Here is a 21,202-nt window from a genome sequence, read left to right on the forward strand (position 1 = left end):
TCATAGCTCTCAGCTGCTTTATAGCTCTCAGCCGCTTTATAGCTCTCAGCTGCTTTATAGCTCACAGCTGCTTTATAGCTCTCAGCTCAGCTGCTTTATAGCTCTCAGCTGCTTTATAGCTCTCAGCTGCTTTATAGCTCTCAGCCGCTTTATAGCTCTCAGCTCAGCTGCTTTATAGCTCTCAGCTCAGCTGCTTTATAGCTCTCAGCTGCTTTATAGCTCTCAGCTGCTTTATAGCTCTCAGCTCAGCTGCTTTATAGCTCTCAGCTGCTTTATAGCTCTTAGCCGCTTTATAGCTCTCAGCTGCTTTATAGCTCTCAGCTCAGCTGCTTCATAGCTCTCAGCTGCTTCATAGCTCTTAGCTGCTTTATAGCTCTCAGCTGCTTTATAGCTCTCAGCTGCTTTATAGCTCTCAGCTCAGCTGCTTCATAGCTCTCAGCTGCTTCATAGCTCTCAGCTGCTTTATAGCTCTCAGCTGCTTTATAGCTCTCAACTCAGCTGCTTTATAGCTCTCAGCTGCTTTATAGCTCTCAGCTCAGCTGCTTTATAGCTCTCAGTTGCTTTATAGCTCTCAGCTGCTTTATAGCTCTCAGCTCTCAGCTGCTTCATAGCTCTCAGCTGCTTCATAGCTCTCAGGTGCTTTATAGCTCTTAGCTGCTTTATAGCTCTCAGCTGCTTTATAGCTCTCAACTCAGCTGCTTTATAGCTCTCAGCTGCTTTATAGCTCTCAGCTGCTTTATAGGTCTCAGCTCAGCTGCTTTATAGCTCTCAGTTGCTTTATAGCTCTCAGCTGCTTTATAGCTCTCAGCTCTCAGCTGCTTCATAGCTCTCAGCTGCTTCATAGCTCTCAGCTGCTTCATAGCTCTCAGCTGCTTTATAGCTCTCAGCTCAGCTGCTTTATAGCTCTCAGCTGCTTTATAGCGCTCAACTCAGCTGCTTTATAGCTCTCAGCTGCTTTATAGCTCTCAACTCAGCTGCTTTATAGCTCTCAACTCAGCTGCTTATTAGCTCTCAGCTGCTTTATAGCTCTGCTGCTTTTGTAGCTCTCAGCTGCTTTATAGCTCTCAGCTGCTTCATAGCTCTCAGCCCAGCTGCTTTACAGCTCTCAGCTGCTTTATAGCACTCAGCTCAGCTCAGCTGCTTGATAGCTCTCAGCTGCTTTATAGCTCTCAGCTGCTTTATAGCTCTCAGCTCAGCTGCTTTATAGCTCTCAACTCAGCTGCTTTATAGCTCTCAACCCAGCTGCTTATTAGCTCTCAGCTGCTTTATAGCTCTGCTGCTTTATAGCTCTCAGCTGCTTTATAGCTCTCAGCTGCTTCATAGCTCTCAGCCCAGCTGCTTTATAGCTCTCAGCTGCTTTATAGCACTCAGCTCAGCTCAGCTGCTTGATAGCTCTCAGCTGCTTTATAGCTCTCAGCTGCTTTATAGCTCTCAGCTCAGCTGCTTTATAGCTCTCAGCTTAGCTGCTTTATAGCTCTCAGCTGCTTTATAGATCTCAGCTGCTTTATAGCTCTCAGCTGCTTTATAGCTCTCAGCTGCTTTATAGCTCTCAGCTGCTTTATAGCACTCAGCTCAGCTCAGCTGCTTTATAGCTCTCAGCTGCTTTATAGTTATCAGCTGCTTTATAGCTCTCAGCTGCTTTATAGCTCTCAGCTCAGCTGCTTTATAGCTCTCAGCTCAGCTGCTTTATAGCGCTCAGCTGCTTTATAGCGCTCAGCTGCTTTATAGCTCTCAGCTGCTTTATAGCTCTCAGCTGCTTTATAACTCTCAGCTGCTTTATAGCTCTCAGCTGCTTTATAGCGCTCAGCTGCTTTATAGCTCTCAGCTGCTTTATAGCTCTCAGCTGCTTTATTGCTCTCAGCTGCTTTATAGCTCTCAGCTGCTTTGTAGCTCTCAGCTCTGTGTTTCTGTGACAAAGTACTCTGTCTGCTTGCCGAAAGTCAGCCCCAGCACGCTACCTCTCATCATATAACTACAGCCTAGCCCCAGCACACTACCTCTCATCATATAACTACAGCCTAGCCCCAACACAATACCTCTCATCATATAACTACAGCCTAGCCCCAGCACGCTACCTCTCATCATATAACTACAGCCTAGCCCCAGCACACTACCTCTCATCATATAACTACAGCCTAGCCCCAGCACGCTACCTCTCATCATATAACTACAGCCTAGCCCCAACACAATACCTCTCATCATATAACTACAGCCTAGCCCCAACACAATACCTCTCATCATATAACTACAGCCTAGCCCCAGTCTTCCCATGGGAGATATTAACCAGTGAGGGTTGGATCAACTCCTGCTTCCCATGGGAGATATTAACCAGTGAGGGTTGGATCAACTCCTGCTTCCCATGGGAGATATTAACCAGTGAGGGTTGGATCATCTCCTGCTTCCCATGGGAGATATTAACCAGTGAGGGTTGGATCAGCTCCTGCTTCCCATGGGAGATTGTACCAGTGAGGGTTGGATCATCTCCTGCTTCCCATGTGAGATATTAACCAGTGAGGGACGAATCATATCCTGCTTCCCATTGGAGATATTAACCAGTGAGGGTTGGAACATCTCCTGCTTCCCATGGGAGATATTAACCAGTGAGGGTTGGATCATCTCCTGCTTCCCATGGGAGATATTAACCAGTGAGGGTTGGATCATCTCCTGCTTCCCATGGGAGATATTAACCAGTGAGGGTTGGATCATCTCCTGCTTCCCATGGGAGATATTAACCAGTGAGGGATGGATCATCTCCTGCTTCCCATGGGAGATATTAACCAGTGAGGGTTGGATCATCTCCTGCTTCCCATGGGAGATATTAACCAGTGAGGGTTGGATCATCTCCTGCTTCCCATGGGAGATATTAACCAGGGAGGGTTGGATCAACTCCTGCTTCCCATGGGAGATATTAACCAGTGAGGGTTGGATCATATCCTGCTTCCCATGGGAGATATTAACCAGTGAGGGTTGGATCACCTCCTGCTTCCCATGGGAAATATTAACCAGTGAGGGCTGAATCATCTCCTGCTTCCCATGGGAGATATTAACCAGTGAGGGCTGGATTGAGAAGAAGGGATTGAGAAACATTCGTGCAACTTCAACCTTCCCACAACTGTACCATTGGCTTCAATACATGATCCAAGACTTACCCAAAATGTTTAGTAAAGTTTCTCACGTTAGGGTTTGGCAGTGTTCTAGCTCTCTGAGTCTGACTGTTACAGCGGTTCTCTCTCTCCCACTCCCTCCCCCTCTCCGCTCCACTGCAGTTCTATCTCCCTGACATTGAGATATTGGCATCAATTTTGATCTGACAAATAGCTGTGGCTCAAAGAGCTCAGCACTTAATCTGAGTGTCTATGTCCATGAAGCTGCTACACACACATCAAAGCATGACAACTGCCTGTCTGTTGCTCTGTGTCTCTCTGTGTGCCTGTCTGTTGCTCTGTGTGTCTCTGTGTGCCTGTCTGTTGCTCTGTGTCTCTCTGTGTGCCTGTCTGCTGCTCTCTGTGTGCCTGTCTGCTGCTCTGTGTCTGTCTGTCTCTGTCTGTTGCTCTGTGTATGTCTGTCTGCTGCTCTGTGTCTGCCTGTCTGTCTGTTGCTCTGTGTCTGTCTGTCTGTTGCTCTGTGTCTGTATGTCTGTATGTTTCTGTGTGTCTGTATGTCTGTCTGTCTATTGCTCTGTGTCTGTATGCATGTCTGTTGCCCGGTGTCTGTATGTCTGTATGTATGTATGTTGCTCTGTGTCTGTCTGTTGCTCTGTGTCTGTCTGTTGCTCTGTGTCTGTCTGTCTGTTGCTCTGTGTCTGTCTGTATGTTGCTCTGTGTCTGTCTGTCTGTTGCTCTGTGTCTGTCTGTCTGTTGCTCTGTGTCTGTCTGTCTGTCTGTTGCTCTGTCTGTCTGTTGCTCTGTGTCTGTCTGTTGCTCTGTGTCTGTCTGTCTGTCTGTTGCTCTGTGTCTGTCTGCCTGCCTGTCTGTTGCTCTGAGTCTGTCTGCCTGCCTGTCTGTTGCTCTGAGTCTGTCTGCCTATCTGTCGCTCTGAGTCTGTCTGCCTGCCTGTAGCTCTGTGTCTGTCTGTAGCTCTGTGTCTGTCTGTAGCTCTGTGTCTGTCTGTAGCTCTGTGTCTGTCTGTCTGTAGCTCTGTCTGTCTGTGTCACTCTGTCTGTGTCTCCTGCTCTGTGTCTTTCTGTGCACTGTTTATTTTTTAATATAACCTTTATTTAACTAGGCAAGTCAGTTAAGAACAAATTCTTATTTACAATGACGGCCTACCAAAAGGCAAAAGGCCTCCTGCGGGGACGGGGGCTGGGATTAAAAATAAAATATAGGACAACACACACATCATGACAAGAGAGAGAACACTACATAAAGAGAGACCTACGACAAAAACATAGCAAGGCAGCAACACGTAACACAGCATGGTAGCAACACAGCATGGTAGCAACACAACATGGTAGCAGCACAAAACATGGTACAAACATTATTGGGCACAGACAACAGCACAAAGGGCAAGAAGGTAGAGACAATACAACACGTAAAGCAGCCACAACTGTCAGTAAGAGTGTCCATGATTGAGTCTTTGAATGAATAGATTGAGATAAAACTGTCCAGTTTGAGTGTTTGTTGGAGCTCGTTCCAGTCGCTAGCTGCAGTGAACTAAAAAGACGAGCGACCCAGGGATGTGTGTGCTTTCGGGACCTTTAACAGAATGTGACTGTCAAAACGGGTGTTGTATGTGGAGGATGAGGGCTTCAGTAGATATCTCAGATAGGGGGTGGGAGTGAGGCCTAAGAGGGTTTTATAAATAAGCATCGACCAGTGAGTCTTGCGATGGGTTTACAGAGATGACCCATTTACATAGGAGTATAGAGTGCAGTGATGTGTCCTATAAGGAGCATTGGTGGCAAATCTGATGACCGAATGGTAAATAACATTTAGCCACTCGAGAGCACCCTTACCTGCCGATCTATAAATGATGTCTCCATAATCTAGCATGGGTAGGATGGTCATCTGAATCAGGGTTAGTTTGGCAGCTGGGGTGGAAGAGGAGCGATTACGATAGAGGAAACCAAGTCTAGATTTAACTTTAGCCTGCAGCTTTGATATGTGCTCAGAGAAGGACAGTGTACTGTCTAGCCATACTCCCAAGTACTTATATGAGGTGACTATCTAAAGCTCTAAACCCTCAGAGGTAGTAAATCACACCTGTGGGGAGAGGGGCATTCTTCTTACCAAACCACATGACCTTTGTTTTGGAGGTGTTCAGAACAAGGTTAAGGGTAGAGAAAACTTGGACACTAAGAAAGCTTTGTTGTAGAGCATTTAACACAAAATCCGGGGAGGGGCCAGCTGAGTATCAGACTGTATCATCTGCATTTAAATGGATGAGAGAGCTTCCTACTGCCTGAGCTATGTTGTTGATGTAAATTGAGAAGAGCATGGGGCCTAGGATTGAGCCTTGAGGTACTCCCCTGCTGATACAGCAGATTTTCTGACGTCATACACTGAACTCTTTGAGAGAGGTAGTTAGCAAACCAGGCCAAAGACCCCTCAGAGACACCAATACTCCTTAGCCGGCCCACAAGAATGGAATGGTCTACCGTATCAAAAGCTTTGGCCAAGTCAATAAAAATAACAGCACAGCATTGCTTAGAATAAAAGGCAATGGCGACATCATTGAGGACCTTTTAGGTTGCAGTGACACATCCATAACCTGAGCGGAAACCAGTTTGCATACCAGAGAGAATACTATAGACATCAAGAAAGCCAGTCAGTTGATTATTGACAAGTTTTTCCAACACTTTTGATAAACAGGGCAAAATAGAAATAGGCCTATAACAGTTAGGATCAGCTTAATCTCCCCCTTTAAATAAAGGATGAACCATGGATACCTTCCAAGCAATGAGAACCTCCCCAGAAAGGAGAGATATGTTAAAAAGGTTGGAGATAGGCTTGGCGGTAATATGGGCAGCAACCTTAAAGAAGAAAGGGTCTAAACCATCTCACCCAGATGGTTATTTGGGGTCAAGTTTCAGGAGCTCTTTTAACACCTTGGACTCAGTGACTGCCTGCACGGAGAAACTTTGTTGCGGGGCAGGGGAAAAAAGAGGGAGAAGCATCTGGGATACTCACATTAGAAGGGGTGGGAGACTAGGAAATGTTGGACGGGCAAGGAGGCATGGCTGAGTCAATAGGAATCCTGACTTAATGAAGTGGTGATTAAAGAGCTCAGCCATGTGCTTCTTGTCATTAACAACCACATCATTAACTTTAAGGGACATGGGCAGCTGTGAGGAGGAGGGTTTATTCTCCAGGTCTTTAACCGTTTTCCAGAACTTCTTGGGGTTAGACCTACAGAGAGAGAACTGCTCCTTAAAGTAACTAACTTTGGCCTTCCGGATAGCCTGAGTGCACTTATTTCTCATTTGCCTGAACGAGAGCCAGTCAGTATAAGGTCACAAGGCGAGACTCCGATGCAGACACGGGAGGCAGATGGTTTGAGTCTTTGATATTTATTAGTAATCCAAAAGGGGTAGGCAAGAGAATGGTCGTGGACAGGCAAAAGGTCCAAACCAGTTCAGAGTCCAGGAGGTACAGTGTGGCAGGCAGGCTCGAGGACAGGCAGACGGGTACAGAGTCCAAAAAACAGGCAAGGGTCACAACCGGGAGGACTAGCAAAAGAGAATAGAAAAGTCAGGAGCACAGGAAAAACACGCTGGTTGACTTGGAACATACAAGACGAACTGGCACAGACAGAAAACACAGGTTTAAATACCCAGGGGATAATGGGGAAGATGGGTGACACCTGGAGGAGGTGGAGACAAGCACAAAGACAGGTGAAACAGATCAGGGTGCGACAGTACCCCCCCTCTAGGGGCTCCACCTGGCGTCCTACCCGGGCGCATACCTGGTTGACCGGGGTGCCGGCAGTGGAAGTCGGCGATGAGGGCTGGGTCCAGGATGTCTCTAGCGGGGACACAGCACCTCTCCTCCGGGCCATAACCCTCCCAGTTAACCAGGTACTGGAATCCCCTGCCCCGTGGACGAACACTCAGGAGGCGTCTCACCGTGTACACCGGATGGCCATCGATGACACGGGGCGGAGGGGTGGGCCTGGAAACAGAAGACAAAGGGTTGTGAGACATGGGCTTAATCCTAGACACATGGAACATAGGGTGAATACGGAGAGTACGGGGTAACAAAAAATGAACAGCAGTGGAACTAAGGACTCTAGAGATGGAGAAAGGGCCAATGAAATAGGGGGAAGGTTTGTGGGACTCCACCCGAAGGGGCAGGTCCTGTGTGGATAGCCATACCCTCTGCCCGATGCGATAGTGAGGAGCTGGAGTCCGGCGGCGATCCACTTGTCGACGATACCTGGAGTTGGTCTTGAGAAGCGCCGCCCGGGATCTTCTCCAGGTACGCCGACAGCGGCGGACAAACTTCTGGGCCGAGGGTATGTTGACTTCCTGCTCTTGTTCTGGGAAGAATGGAGGCTGATACCCCATGGAGCATTCGAAAGGGGAGAGTCCCATGGCCGAACAGGAAAGAGTGTTCCGGGCATACTCCACCCAAACCAGTTGTCGGCTCCAGGTAGTGGGGTTGGTCGAGACGAGGCATCTTAACCTCTCTAGGGCATGTGGGACGAAATCGTCCCACCTACTCAACAGCCAGTGGAATCCCGTGGCGCGATATTCAAATACCTTAGAAATGCTATTACTTCAATTTCTCAAACATATGACTATTTTACACCATTTTAAAGACAAGACTCTCGTTAATCTAACCACACTGTCCGATTTCAAAAAGGCTTTACAACGAAAGCAAAACATTAGATTATGTCAGCAGAGTACCCAGCCAGAAATAATCAGACACCCATTTTTCAAGCTAGCATATAATGTCACATAAACCCAAACCACAGCTAAATGCAGCACTAACCTTTGATGATCTTCATCAGATGACACTCCTAGGACATTATGTTATACAATACATGCATGTTTTGTTCAATCAAGTTCATATTTATATCAAAAAACAGCTTTTTACATTAGCATGTGACGTTCAGAAGTAGCATACCCACCGCAAACTTCCGGTGAATTTACTAAATTACTCACGATAAACGTTCACAAAAAACATAACAATTATTTTAAGAATTATAGATACAGAACTCCTTTATGCAATCGCTATGTCCGATTTTAAAATAGCTTTTCGGCAAAAGCACATTTTGCAATATTCTGAGTAGATAGCTCGCCATCACGGGCTAGCTATTTTGACACCCACCAAGTTTGGCACTCACCAAACTCAGATTTACTATAAGAAAAATTTGATTACCTTTGCTGTTCTTCGTCAGAATGCACTCCCAGGACTTCTACTTCAATAACAAATGTTGGTTTGGTTCAAAATAATCCATAGTTATGTTCAAATATCCTCTGTTTTGTTTGTGCGTTCAAGACACTATCCGAAGGGTAACGAAGGGTGACGCGCCGGCGCGTATCGTGACATAAAAATTCTAAATATTCCATTACCGTACTTCGAAGCATGTCAAACGCTGTTTAAAAATAAATTTTTATGCGATTTTTCTCATAAAAAAGCGATAATATTCCGACCGGGAAACCCTGTTTTCGTTCAAAGACTAAAAATCTAAAATGGACTCTTCTCGTGCACGCGCGCGCCAGTCTCATTGTTCTCTGATCGACCACTTACCAAATGCGCTACTCTTTTTCAGCCAGGGCCTGCAAAGTCATCATTCAACGTTCTGCCGCCTTCTGAGAGCCTATGGGAGCCGTAGGAAGTGTCACGTTACAGCAGAGATCCTCAGTTTTCAATAAAGAGAGTGTAGAAGGCCAAGAAATGGTCAGAGAGGGCACTTCCTGTAAGGAATCTTCTCAGGTTTTTGTCTGCCATATGAGTTCTGTTATACTCACAGACACCATTCAAACAGTTTTAGAAACTTTAGGGTGTTTTCTATCCAAATCAAACAATTATATGCATATTCTAGTTTCTGGGCAGTAGTAATAACCAGATTAAATCGGGTACGTTTTTTATCCGGCCGTGCAAATACTGCCCCCTACCCTAGAGAGGTTAAGGTTGTTTCTAGGTCTTGGTTTACCCGCTCCGACTGGCCGTTGGATTAGGAATGGAATCCGAAGGACAGGCTGGCCGACAACCCAATAAGGGTGCAGAACGCCTTCCAGAACTGAGACGAGAACTGAGGACCCAGTTGGAGACCATGTCCACCGGGAGTCCGTGGATCCTGAAGAAGTGCTGCACCATGAGCTGGACCGTCTCTTCGGCAGAGGGTTGTTTGGGGAGATGGATGAAATGGGCGGCCTTGGAAAACCGATCTACTACCGTCAGAATGAAGGTGTTGCCATCAGACGGAGGGAGCCCAGTGACAAAGTCTAGGGAGATATGGGACCAGGGACAGGTAGTGGCTGAAGGAGGTCGGAAGGGGCTTGCCACGGAGTCTTATTCTGAGCACAAACAGTGCATACGGCGATGAAGGCAGATTGGTCAGGAACCATTGTGGGCCACCAGAAACATTGTCAGAGGAAGGCCAGGGTTCGACGGGAACCCAGATGACAGGTAAGCCTGGAGGAATGAGACTATTCCAGGACTCGGGACCAGACTGAATTAGGGATGAACAACTGGTTAGCCGGGCCCCCTCCAGGGGCAGGCTGGGAACGTTGTGCCTTGTGGACCAGGGTCTCAATACCCCATCCCACAGCAGCCACAAGGCATGAAGTAGGGAGGATGGTCTCGGAGTCATAGGACGTGGCAGTGGGACTGTACAGGCGAGAGAGAGCATCAGGTTTAACATTCTTGGACCCTGGGCGATAGGAAATGGTGAAGTTGAAACTGGTCAATAGCAGAGCCCACCGGGCCTGCCTGGAGTTAAGGCGCTTGGATGTGCGGAGATATTCCAAATTCTTGTGGTCGGTCCAAACCAAAAACTGGTGTTTTGCTCCCTCCAGCCAGTGTCTCCACTCCTCCAGTGCCATCTTGTTCTCGGTTACCCACGTCGTAGTTTCTTTCTGCAGAGTTGAGACGATGGGACAGAAAGGCACAGGGATGGAGCTTTTGGTCCTTGACGGATCGCTGGGACAGGATAGCCCTCACTCCAACGTCAGAAGCATCGACCTCAACCACAAACTGACGGGACAGGTCCGGATGGACGAGGATGGGGGCCGTAGTGAACCGACGCTTCAGGTCCACAAAGGCTCTGTCAACCGCTGGGGACCATGTGAATGGTACCTTGGGAGAGGTGAGTGCCGAGAGGGGGGCCGCCAGGGTGCTGTAGCCTCGAATGAAACGCCAGTAGAAATTGGCAAACCCCAGGAAACGTTGCAGCTAAACCCTGGATGTAGGTTAGGGCCAATCCACTACTGCTTTCACCTTTTCCGGGTCCATCTGGTCATTTCCTTCAGCGATGACATATCCCAGAAAGGAGAGGGTAGAACGGTGGAACTCGCATTTCTCTGCTTTCACAAATAAATGGTTCTCCAGGAGGCGCTGAAGGACTTGTCAAACATGGAGGACGTGTTCTTGGGCAGAACGGGGAAAAAACAGGATGTCGTCGAGGTAGACGAACACGAAACGGTTTAACATGTCCCAGAGCACATCGTTTACCAGGGCCTGGAAGACCGCGGAGGCGTTCGTGAGTCCAAACGGCATGACCAGGTACTCATAATGTCCACTGGCAGTGTTGAAGGCTGTCTTCCACTCATCCCCTTCGCGTATCCAAACCAGGCGGTAGGCATCCGAAGGTCCAGCTTGGAGAAGATGGTAGGCCCCTGGAGAGGTTCGAAAGGCGAGGAGAGGTAGGGGGTAACAATTCTTGATCGTTATGTCATTAAGGTCCAGGTAGTCAATGCACGGACACAGGGTCTTGTCCTTCTTTTCCACAAAGAAAAACCCTGCGTCGTCAGGGGATGCAGAAGGACGGATGCCTCCAGCAGCCAGAGTCCTCAATGTACTCCTCCATGGCCTTGGTCTCTGGGCCGGATAGGGAATATAACCGACCACGAGACGGTGTGGTGCCTGGGAGAAGGTCAATGGAACAATCGTAGGGACAATGCGGGGGAAGAGAAGTAGCCCGTGCCTTGCTGAAGACCTCCTGGAGGTCATGGTACTCTGCGGGGATGGCAGAGAGGCTTGACTTCAGCCCTGATGAGGCCGTCTCGGGGAAGGCTGCGCTGCTTTGAGGCAATGGGAATGGCAGAACGGACTCCAACCCAGGAATGAACTCGTGGTCCAGTCAATACCGGGGTTGTGTTTTTGGAGCCAAGAAAATCCCAACACAACAGGAACATGGGGGTATTCAATGAGGAGAAACTGTATAGCCTCACTGTGATTTCCTGAAACCCACAGATTAACAGGAAGTGCTGTAGGTAACTCTACCAATGGAGCGGCCATCCAGTGCTCTAGCATCCATGGGAACAGAGAGGAGTTGAGTGGGGATACCTAATTCAGAAACTAGGGTAGCGTACATAAAACTCTCATCCGCCCTAGAGTCAATGAGCACCCGGAGAGACTTAGACTGGTCTCCCCACAGCAGTATCACAAAAAAAGGAGTGCAGTTGATGGGAATTAGAAGATTCCCAGTCGGCTCACCAGAGTGCTTGTACCTACTAACGAAATAGGTCTCTTAACCGGCCAGGTGGCTATATAATGTCCAGCAGCCCCACAGTACAGACAACTGTTGAAACTTAGTCTATGTGAACGTTCCCAAGGTGATAATCTAGCTCTGCCCAGTTGCATAGGTTCCGGGTGTATCTGACTCACCCGTCGCCGATGATTCTCGTGGGAACTCGGCTGGCTTTGGGTCTTCTCGGAAATACAGCCGTTGGGGACTTCCGGATTCCTTTGGAGATGAACGAGTGTGCCCAAGACCACAAGTGTGCCTCTCACTCCTGCGTTCCCGTAGACGCCCATCAATCCTAAGAGTAAGGGCGATAAGGGAATTGAGGCCCAGCGGTAACTCCCGAGCTGCTAGCTCGTCTTTTATTTCTTCTGAGAGTCCGTGAAGGAAGGTATCGAATAGGGACTCCGGATTCCAGGCACTCTCAGCGGCCAATGTGTGAAAATCTACTGTGTAGTCTGCCACACTACGGGAACCTTGACGTAACTCAAGTAGTTTTCGAGCTGCCTCTCTCCCGGATACTGGAGAATCGAACACCTTCCTCACCTCTGCCATGAAATCTTCCAGATGATGACAAATGGCGGATTGTTGCTCCCAAACTGCCGTAACCCAGGAGAGCGCCCTTCCCGACATTAGCGTAATAATATACGGTATCTTCGTACCGGTCCGAAGGGAATGAAGATGGCTGTAGCTCAAAAATAAGGGAGCATTGAGAAAGAAAACCCCGGCAGGTTTCAGGATCCCCAGAATATCGCTCCGGAGGAGGTAAGCAGGGTTCTCAAGGAGCCGGGGTAGGCTGTACAAACCCACCACTGATAGTAGACAGGTTACTGGGTGGTTGTGAGGTCTAAGAGGTGGCAGGCTGCCTTTGAGCTAACTCACTGTTTCGCTCCATAATAGCTTTGAACCCTTGGTTGTGGCATTCCATCAGGGAACGAAGCCCTTCCAAAAGGTCCAGCAGTAGCTCCTCATGCCTCGCTGCAGGGAGAGCTGGTCCAAGTCTGCTGGGTCTGTCATGGCCAGTTCGTACTATAAGGGCACAAGGTCAGACTCCAGATGCAGACACGGGAGGCAGATGGTTCAAGTCTTTGATATTTATTAGTAATCCAAAAGGGGTAGGCAAGAGAATGGTCGTGGACAGGCAAAAGGTCCAAACCAGTTCAGAGTCCAGGAGGTACAGCGTGGCAGGCAGGCTTGAGGTCAGGGCAGGCAGAATGATCAGGCAGACGGGCACAGAGTCCAGAAAACAGGCAAGGGTCAAAACCGGGAGGACTAGCAAAAGAGAATAGAAAAGGCAGGCGCACGGGAAAAACACTCTGGTTGACTTGGAACATAAGACGAACTGGCACAGATAGACAGAAAACAAAGGTTTAAATACCCAGGGGATAATGGGGAAGATGGGTGACACCTGGAGGGGGTGGAGACAAGCACAAGGTCAGGTGAAACAGATCCGAGTGTGACAGCCAGCCTGAGTATGCGTGTGCCGAGCCTTTCGCCAAATGCAATTCTTAAGGTGGAGTAACTCTGCAAGATCACGGTCGAACCAGGGGCTGAACCTGTTTTTAATTATCTTTTTCTTTATGGAGGTGTGTTTGTTGACAATACCACTGAAAATATCAAAAAAGAAGGTCCAAGCGTCTTCGACAGAGGGGATCAAGCTGATTCTACACCATTTTATAGAGGCCAGTTCATGAAGGAAGGCTTGCTCATTAAAGTTTTTTAGCAAGTGTCTTTGACAAATTAGGACATGTCGTTTCACTGAGCAGCCATTACGAACACAGGCTGTAAAACAGTGATCACTAAGGTCATTACAGAAAACACCAGACTGATATTTATCAGAATTATTTGTGAGGATAACATCAAGAAGAGTAGCCTTTTCTGGGTGTTTGGAGTCATACCTTGTGGGATTGGTAATAATCTGAGAAAGATTTTGGGAGTCCCATTGCTTTAGGACTTGGTCAGGTGGTTTAAGCATGTCCCAGTTTAGGTCACCTAGCAGGACAAATTCAGACTTAGTGTAAGGGGCCAGGAGAGATCTTAGGGCAGATAGGGTACAGGCCGGTGTTGATGGAGGACGATAGCACCCAGCAACAGTCAACAAAGAGCTATTTGAAAGTTTAATACTTAAAACCAGCAAATCAAATAGTTTGGGGACAGACTTGGTGGAGACAACCGAGCACTGAAGGTGATCCTTGGTAAAAATTGCCACTCCCCCAACTTTGGAAGATCTGTCTTGCCCAAAAAGGTTATAACCAGAAAGGTTGACATCAGTATTCAAAACACTCTTCCTTAACCACATCTCAGTAATGACCAACACATCTGGATTGGAGCTGTGAACCCACACTTTCAATTGATCCATTTTAGGTAATAAGCTTCTAGTGTTAATGTGCAGAAAACCCAGGCTTTTATGAGAGCAGAAATCAGTGAAGAAGATATCAGAGCACAAGTCAGAATTGGGGCTAGCAACTGTAGATGGGCCAGGGTGTACAAGCACATTTCCAGATATCATCAACAGTAATACAATCAAGGCACGGTATAGGACAGGGAGAGCTCTGCAGTGCTGATTTATGACATCTGAATGTGCATCAGATGGCAACAAGATCATATTGTACAGCAATTTCATCAGTTAACATGAATACAAAGCCGGCGAGAGGTGGTTAGAATGGGATGGGAGGCCAACAGTCCGTGTAACCAATAAGAGAGTCATATTTTCAAGGCCTCTGGGTTTGGGTGGGGTAGCCTTTGAAGCCTTTGAGACATTTGTTTTGCTCAAAGGCTTCGACACCTCTCGCTTCACACGTCACTGATAATTGAAGTTGTATCTCTTTGTCCTAGCAAGCTTGGTAGCTTTCAGTCCTTATAAAGGAAAATATATCATTGTAATGTATTTGTCTTGGTTTTTGAAGCAAAAAATAGCTTCAGACTAAGAATTACTCACTCAGTTCCAGGTTGGATAGTGTTTTCAGGTTTCTGTTTGTTTCCCAGAGCATTTGCTGTATAGTTTGGGAATAATAATCCTTGGGTGTAGGAAGCATTCCAGGTCATTCCGTCCAAAATCAGGTTGTAGGGTTGGTGTTTTGATTTGGAGTGAAGGTTATGTTGTTTAAGGGAGCATGCTGTATATGTCCCTGCCAAAAAATCTAAGTTTGTCTAACTCTAAATCTATCAATATTTGAAAAACGTGGGAGCTCATCTGCTCATCCTCACTCACTCACTCACCTCACTCACCCACCTCACTCACCTCACTCACTCACCTCACTCACTCACCTAAAATGACTTTAGCATGTACTTAGTAACAGACTTTACTGCAGTTGTTTTCATAAAATGTTTCTGCCTAACATGATTGACCTGAGCTGCTCACTGAACTGGTGTTAAAGAGTCTAGTTGTCTGGTTTCTCTGACACATCTCACACAGTGTGCAGCGCTGTTACAAACACTGCCAGTTACAGACGCACGGGCTAAAACCACAGTGTACTGGTGTTTCTCAGCCACACACACACACACACACACACACACACACACACACACACACACACACACACACACACACACACACACACACACACACACACACACACAGCCGAATATATTGGTAAAAGTCACCTTGTCCGAAAGAGATTTACATGGTTATCCAAAGGTCACGCCTGGGTAAGCCTACATGAAACACAGCCCTTATGTTAAGTGTTTCTAAAATTTCCAATGAGAAAAATGAATGGAGGAAAAATGATTGGAACCATTTCCCTGTTTGACAGCTAGGTTTTATGGGTATTATGACACCTCCAATGTGGGGCTCTATTGGTTCCTTAAAACCTGTCTGGGCTAGGGGGCAGTATTTTCAAGGCCGGATGAAAAACGTACCCAATTTAAACAGGTTACTACTCTGGCCCAGAAACTACAATATGCATATTATTAGTAGATTTGGATAGAAAACACTCTGAAGTTTCTAAAACTGTTTGAATGGTGTCTGTGAGTATAACAGAACTCATATGGCAGGCAAAAACCTGAGAAAAATCCAAGCAGGAAGTGAAAAGTCTGAGAATTGTAGTTCTTCTTTTGATTCTCTATCGAAGCTCCAGTGTCTGTGGGGTGACGTTGCACTTCCTAAGGCTTCCATTGGCTGTCTAAAGCCTTCAGAAAGTGGTTTGAGCATTTTCCTGTCACTGGGCAGATAATAGGAGCTCAGTTACTGAGTGGTCTGCCTGGCAACAAAGGGATTGGATATGCTCGGTCCCACGAGCGCGCCCCTCCTTTTTCTTCTTGAATGAATATGCTATTGTCCAGTTGAAATATTATCGCAATTTTACGTTAAAAATACCATAAAGATTGATTTTAAACAGCGTTTGACATGCTTCTAAGTACGGTAATGGAACATTTTGACTTTTCGTCTCTCGTTCCACACTTGCGCGTTACCCTTTGGATAGTGCTCTGAACGCACAAACAAAATGGAGGTATTTGGACATAAATATGGATTATTTGGAACAAAATCAAAAATTATTGTGGAAGTAGCAGTCCTGGGAGTGCATTCTGACGAAGATCAGCAATGGTAAGAGAATATTTCTAATACTAATTCTGAGTTTAGGTTGCCCCGAATTTGGCAGGTGTCTGAATAGCTCGCCGTGATGGCTGAGCTATGTACTCAGAATATTGAAAAATGTGCTTTCTCCGTAAAGCTATTTTAATATCTGACACAGCGGTTGCATAAAGGAGTAGTCTATCTATAATTCTTAAAATAATTGTTATGTATTTTGTCAACGTTTATGATGAGTATTTTTGTAAATTGATGTGCACATTCACCGGCCGTTTTGGTGGGAATACATTTTCTGAATATCACGCGCCAATGTAAAATGCTGTTTTTGGATATAAATATGAACTTTATCGAACAAAACATACATGTATTGTGTAACAAAATGTCCTAGGAGTGTCATCTGATGAAGATCGTCAAAGGTTAGTGCTTCATTTCGCTGTGTTTTGGGTTTTATTGACACATGTCCTTGCTTGGAAAATGGCTGTGTGATTATTTTTGTCTATGTACTCTCCTAACATAATCTAATGTTTTGCTTTCGCTGTAAAGCCTTTTTGAAATCGGACAATGTGGTTAGATTAACGAGAAGTGTATCTTTAAAATGGTGTAAAATAGTTGTATGTTTGAGAAAGATGAATTATGACATTTTGTTGTTTTTGAATTTTCCGCCCTGATATTTCACTGGCTGTGTCCTGCAGGACGCTACCGTCCCACCTAGCCCATAGAAGTTCAAACTTCTTTGGGATAGGGGGCAGTATTTTCACGTCCGGATGAAAAGCATGCCCAAAGTAAACTGCCTGTTTCTCATGCCCAGAAGCAAGGATATGCATAAATCTATTTGGTAGATTTAGATAAAAAACACTCTAAAGTTTCTAAAACTGTTAAAATTATGTATGTGAGTATAACAGAACTGATATGGCAGGCGAAACCCCGAGGACAAACCATCCCCCCCCCCAAAAGAAATCAGCTTACCACTATTTTCAATGGCTAGTACTATAATTATAAGCCCAAGTCCTCCCAAATTGCAGTTCCTAGGGCTTCCACTAGATGTCAACAATCTTTAGAAAGAGTTTCAGGCTGTTTTTTGGAAAAATGTCCCAGAAATTGTAGTTTTTCTAGGTGGCTTCCATTTTGGCTGTAGTGTTTCCAAGCGCGTGGAAGAAAGCGCATTCTTTCTTATTTATCTCCGGTAATGAACATACTATTCTCCGTCTTAAATTTGATTGTTTATTTGCGTATTAGGATACCTAAGGTTTGATTATAAACGTTGTTTGACTTGTTTGGAAAAGTTTATTAGTAACGTTTGGGATCCATTTTGTATGCATTTTAATGGAGGGAAACTGGATGGAATATTGACTGAAGCGCGCCAGCTAAACTGAGTTTTTATGGATATAAAGAAGGACATTATTGAACAAAAGGACCATTTGTGATGTAACTGGGACCTTTTGGAGCGCCAACAGAAGAAGATCAAAGGTAAGGCATTTTTTATATCGCTATTTCTGACTTTTGTGTCGCACTTGCCTGGTTGAAATATGTTTTTCATGTGTTGGTTTGCGGGACGCTGTCCTCAGATAATCGCATGGTTTGCTTTCACCGTAAAGCCTTTTTGAAATCTGACACAGCGGCTGGATTAACAACAAGTTAAGCTTTATTTTGATGTCGTAAACTCGTGATTTTCTGAAAGTTAAATATTTATAGTAATTTAATTTGAATTTGGCGCTCTGCAATTTCACCGAATGTTGTCGAGGTGTCCCGCTAGCGGCACGCCTTTCCCAAACTTAATGATGCTTGGTCATCTGTGATCATTAACTCTGAGGGAGGTGAACCAGAAGAGAGAGAGTTTTTGATAAACACAATGTCACTTTGAGAGTTATATTACTGTTGTCTGGGCCTGGCTGACACACACACACACACACACACACACACACACACACACACACACACAGGTGTTGCTCTGGAACCGCTCACTCGCTATCACAACTGTGTTTTATTAACATATTAGTCCTGGGTTGGACCTGACAGTTGTTTTGCTACGATATATACTAGACACCATCTGATGTTCTTCATGTTTAATGAACCAGTAAATTGGAAAATGAATTGTTATGCCCCCTTTTCAAAAGAAAAACACTATATTATTGTAGCTTTTTACTCCTGTAATACAACAAACATATGCATGTATAAAAAAAGAAAGTATTGTTATAGCTAGGCATCGATCTAGTATCTCAGGGAAATGAGCTGATTGCTGTAGCATCCAGACGAGTTCTTTGTGTAAATCCAGACATAAAAAAATTATGAATGTTTAGAAATGCGTGATTTTATGAGATTTGACAGATTGATAAATCTAGTCTACAATTCTAGTCAGTTGTTCAGTTTCACAGAGAAAGAGAGTGTTTTGTTTATCATATACTGTCTATAATATATTTAAATGCATATAAATTATTGTGATATGTAAAGTTGACTTTAACAATTGAATAAGAGTTTAACAACATATTTGAATAGTTGTAAATAAATCACATCAACTTTATATCTGAGTATCCCGTGAGATATCTAAATGATGTTGTTAATCTCAGCGGTGCTCCATGGACGTAAAGCAAACCAACAAGCTAAAGACGTTTTTTTGTCCTCTCCCACAGAGAGTGAGAGAGAGAGTTGAGACATAGGTCTGAAGACTGAGGCTGGGGTTGGGGCTGGGGCAGAGGTTGGGGCTGGGGTGTAGCGTGCAAAGCGCAGGAGAGTAGGTTGTTTTCTCAGTCCCGGGGGAGCATGCCTCATCTGCCTCCCATATGTGGCGTGGCATGAAGCTGTGGTTTAGTAATGGCCACCCAGAGAAGAGACAGGAGGGTCTGCCTGGATACATCCAGAGACCAACCTAACCGCAGACTGATTAACCAGTAAGACCTCCTTCCTGTTAGATTAATGAAAATTAATACTAAGAAGAGGAGAGGAACGCTTGACTGGGATTGGCTATTAGGTCTCTATGGTCTCATACCTACTATCTGTCCTGACTGGGACTCTCTGATAGGTCCACTGTGATGGTCCTCGTCATGTGATTATTACATCATTATACATATTTAGATACTGTGGTAGTCTCTTATATCAGTACTGTGATTGATAGGTATATATTGTGGGTATTGATATATTTGACAGTCTTCTGTAGTATTTAGATATTTGTCCTGTGATTGTTAGGTTTATAGGTACAGTATGTCCTCTGTGATTGTTGCTCAAAGGGTATATACAGTCCCTAGGGAAAGTCTACACACCAAAAATCATTTTTTAGATTTAATTTTAAGGCAGCAAAATCTGAAAACTGTGCAAGGAGTGTGTAGACTTTCACTCGGCACTGTATAATATATATATATATATTGCCCTCTGTCTCCTGTAGGTATCCTGGAGGTCCGTACGGTGTCTGAGGGAGGAGTGTTAGCTATCAAAGGAGTGAAGAGTCAGTACTATATCTCCATGAACAGGACTGGCCTGCTGCAAGGCAAGGTAATTAACTAAACTACCTTCTCTCTGCTGGACAGGGTTGGAATGCACTGTACTGTACAGTGCCTTGTGTTTTAGGTTATTGTCCTGCTGAAAGATTAATTCATCTCCCAGTGTCTGGTGGAAATCAGACTGAATCAGGTTTTCTTTTAGGATTTTGCCCGTTCTTTGCTCCATTCCATTTCTTTTTTTATCTTAAAAACTCCCCAGCCCTTAACAATTACAAGCATACCCATAACATGATGCATATATAAATAGGAGAAACATAAGCACGTAAAAAAAGCATAAAATATTTATAACCCTCCTCACGCCTAATATTGTCCCATTTTGTGTCCTTATTTATTTACAGAAAATCTACAATGAGAACTGCAACTTCAAGGAGATTTTCCTAGAAAACTACTTCAACGCTTACTCGTCTGTTAAGTCGAGTAGAGACGGCAAAGAGATGTTCATTGCTCTGTCTCAAAAGGGCAGACCGCTGAGAGGGAAGAAGACCAGGAGGGAACACATCGCCTCCCACTTCATTCCCATGAAATGCAGAGAGGAGGAGAGGACTGGCGTCTGAGAGAAGGAGACTGAAAAAGGAAGAGGTGACTGGAGCCTGAGAGGAAGAGAGGACTGAAAGAGGAGAGGAGGAGAGGACTGAAAGAGGAGAGGACTGAAAGAGGAGGAGAAGACTGAAAGAGGAGGAGAAGACTGAAAGAGGAGGAGAAGACTGAAAGAGAGGACTGAGAGGAGGAGAGGACTGAAAGAGGAGGAGAAGACTGAAAGAGGAGGAGAAGACAAAGAGAGGACTGAAAGAGGAGAATAGAACTGAAAGAGGAGAGGAGAGAAATGGGGCTTTAAAGGAGGAGAAGAGAGGATGGGCCTGAGAGCTGAGAGGACAGAGAGCAGAGAGGACAGAAAGAGGAGGAAAGAAGGATAGGAGAGAGGACTGAGAGAGCAGAAAAGACTGAGAACAGAAAGGACTGAAGCTGTGACGTCTGGATGAAGAGACCCATGTTGGGATTCTTGGACGTTGTGACGACTGAGCTGCAGATCTTTGTTGTATAATTTAATATAATCTAACTCCAGTCTGCACAGTATACCACCTCAGTCACGTCATATTAGCTGTCAAACACAGAAAAAAATACAACTACTCATCATTATCAACAACACCACTCTCCTGGCTGGTACAATGTAAATAAGTTCTGTAGTTACTTATCCTTTCATGTGCCAAGGTTTTTAGTGTAAAACTGATGCACGGTCCTCCTCAGGAGTGCGAATGTTAAAGGTCCAATGCAGCTGTTCTGAGTAACAATTGAGTACCTTACTGTGATTGATTTCAATAAAAATTGTGAAAAAGAAACAACATTTGCTTCTTAGCAAAGAGCAAGTTTCTCAAGCAAGAATTTAGCTAGGACAGTATGTGAGTGGTCTGAGTGGGGAGGGGAAAACTGAAAACTAGCTGTTATTGGCAGAGAGATTTGAAACTCTTTCTTATTAGTGATGTCAACAGGCAGGCCAAAACTCCATCCCACCAAAACAGGCTGAAATGTCATGCAGTTTTCTCAAACAGCTCTT

At 45.4% G+C, this 21,202-nt stretch overlaps 1 protein-coding gene across 1 annotated transcript in view; it reads left to right on the forward strand.

Annotated features, from left to right (window-relative positions):
• Positions 1-20,222, forward strand: part of LOC115166962 (fibroblast growth factor 7) — a 37,889-nt gene extending 17,667 nt beyond the window's left edge. Inside the window, exons 3-4 of the mRNA XM_029720944.1 lie at positions 19,536-19,642; positions 19,989-20,222. Coding sequence (XP_029576804.1) covers positions 19,536-19,642; positions 19,989-20,204 — 323 coding nt within the window. The 3' untranslated portion in view covers positions 20,205-20,222. The remainder of the gene's footprint in view (positions 1-19,535; positions 19,643-19,988) is intronic.
• Positions 20,223-21,202: the final 980 nt, after the last annotated feature.

The sequence above is a fragment of the Salmo trutta genome, chromosome 29 (assembly GCF_901001165.1).
Source record: "Salmo trutta chromosome 29, fSalTru1.1, whole genome shotgun sequence".
Taxonomy (NCBI): Eukaryota; Metazoa; Chordata; class Actinopteri; order Salmoniformes; family Salmonidae; genus Salmo; species Salmo trutta.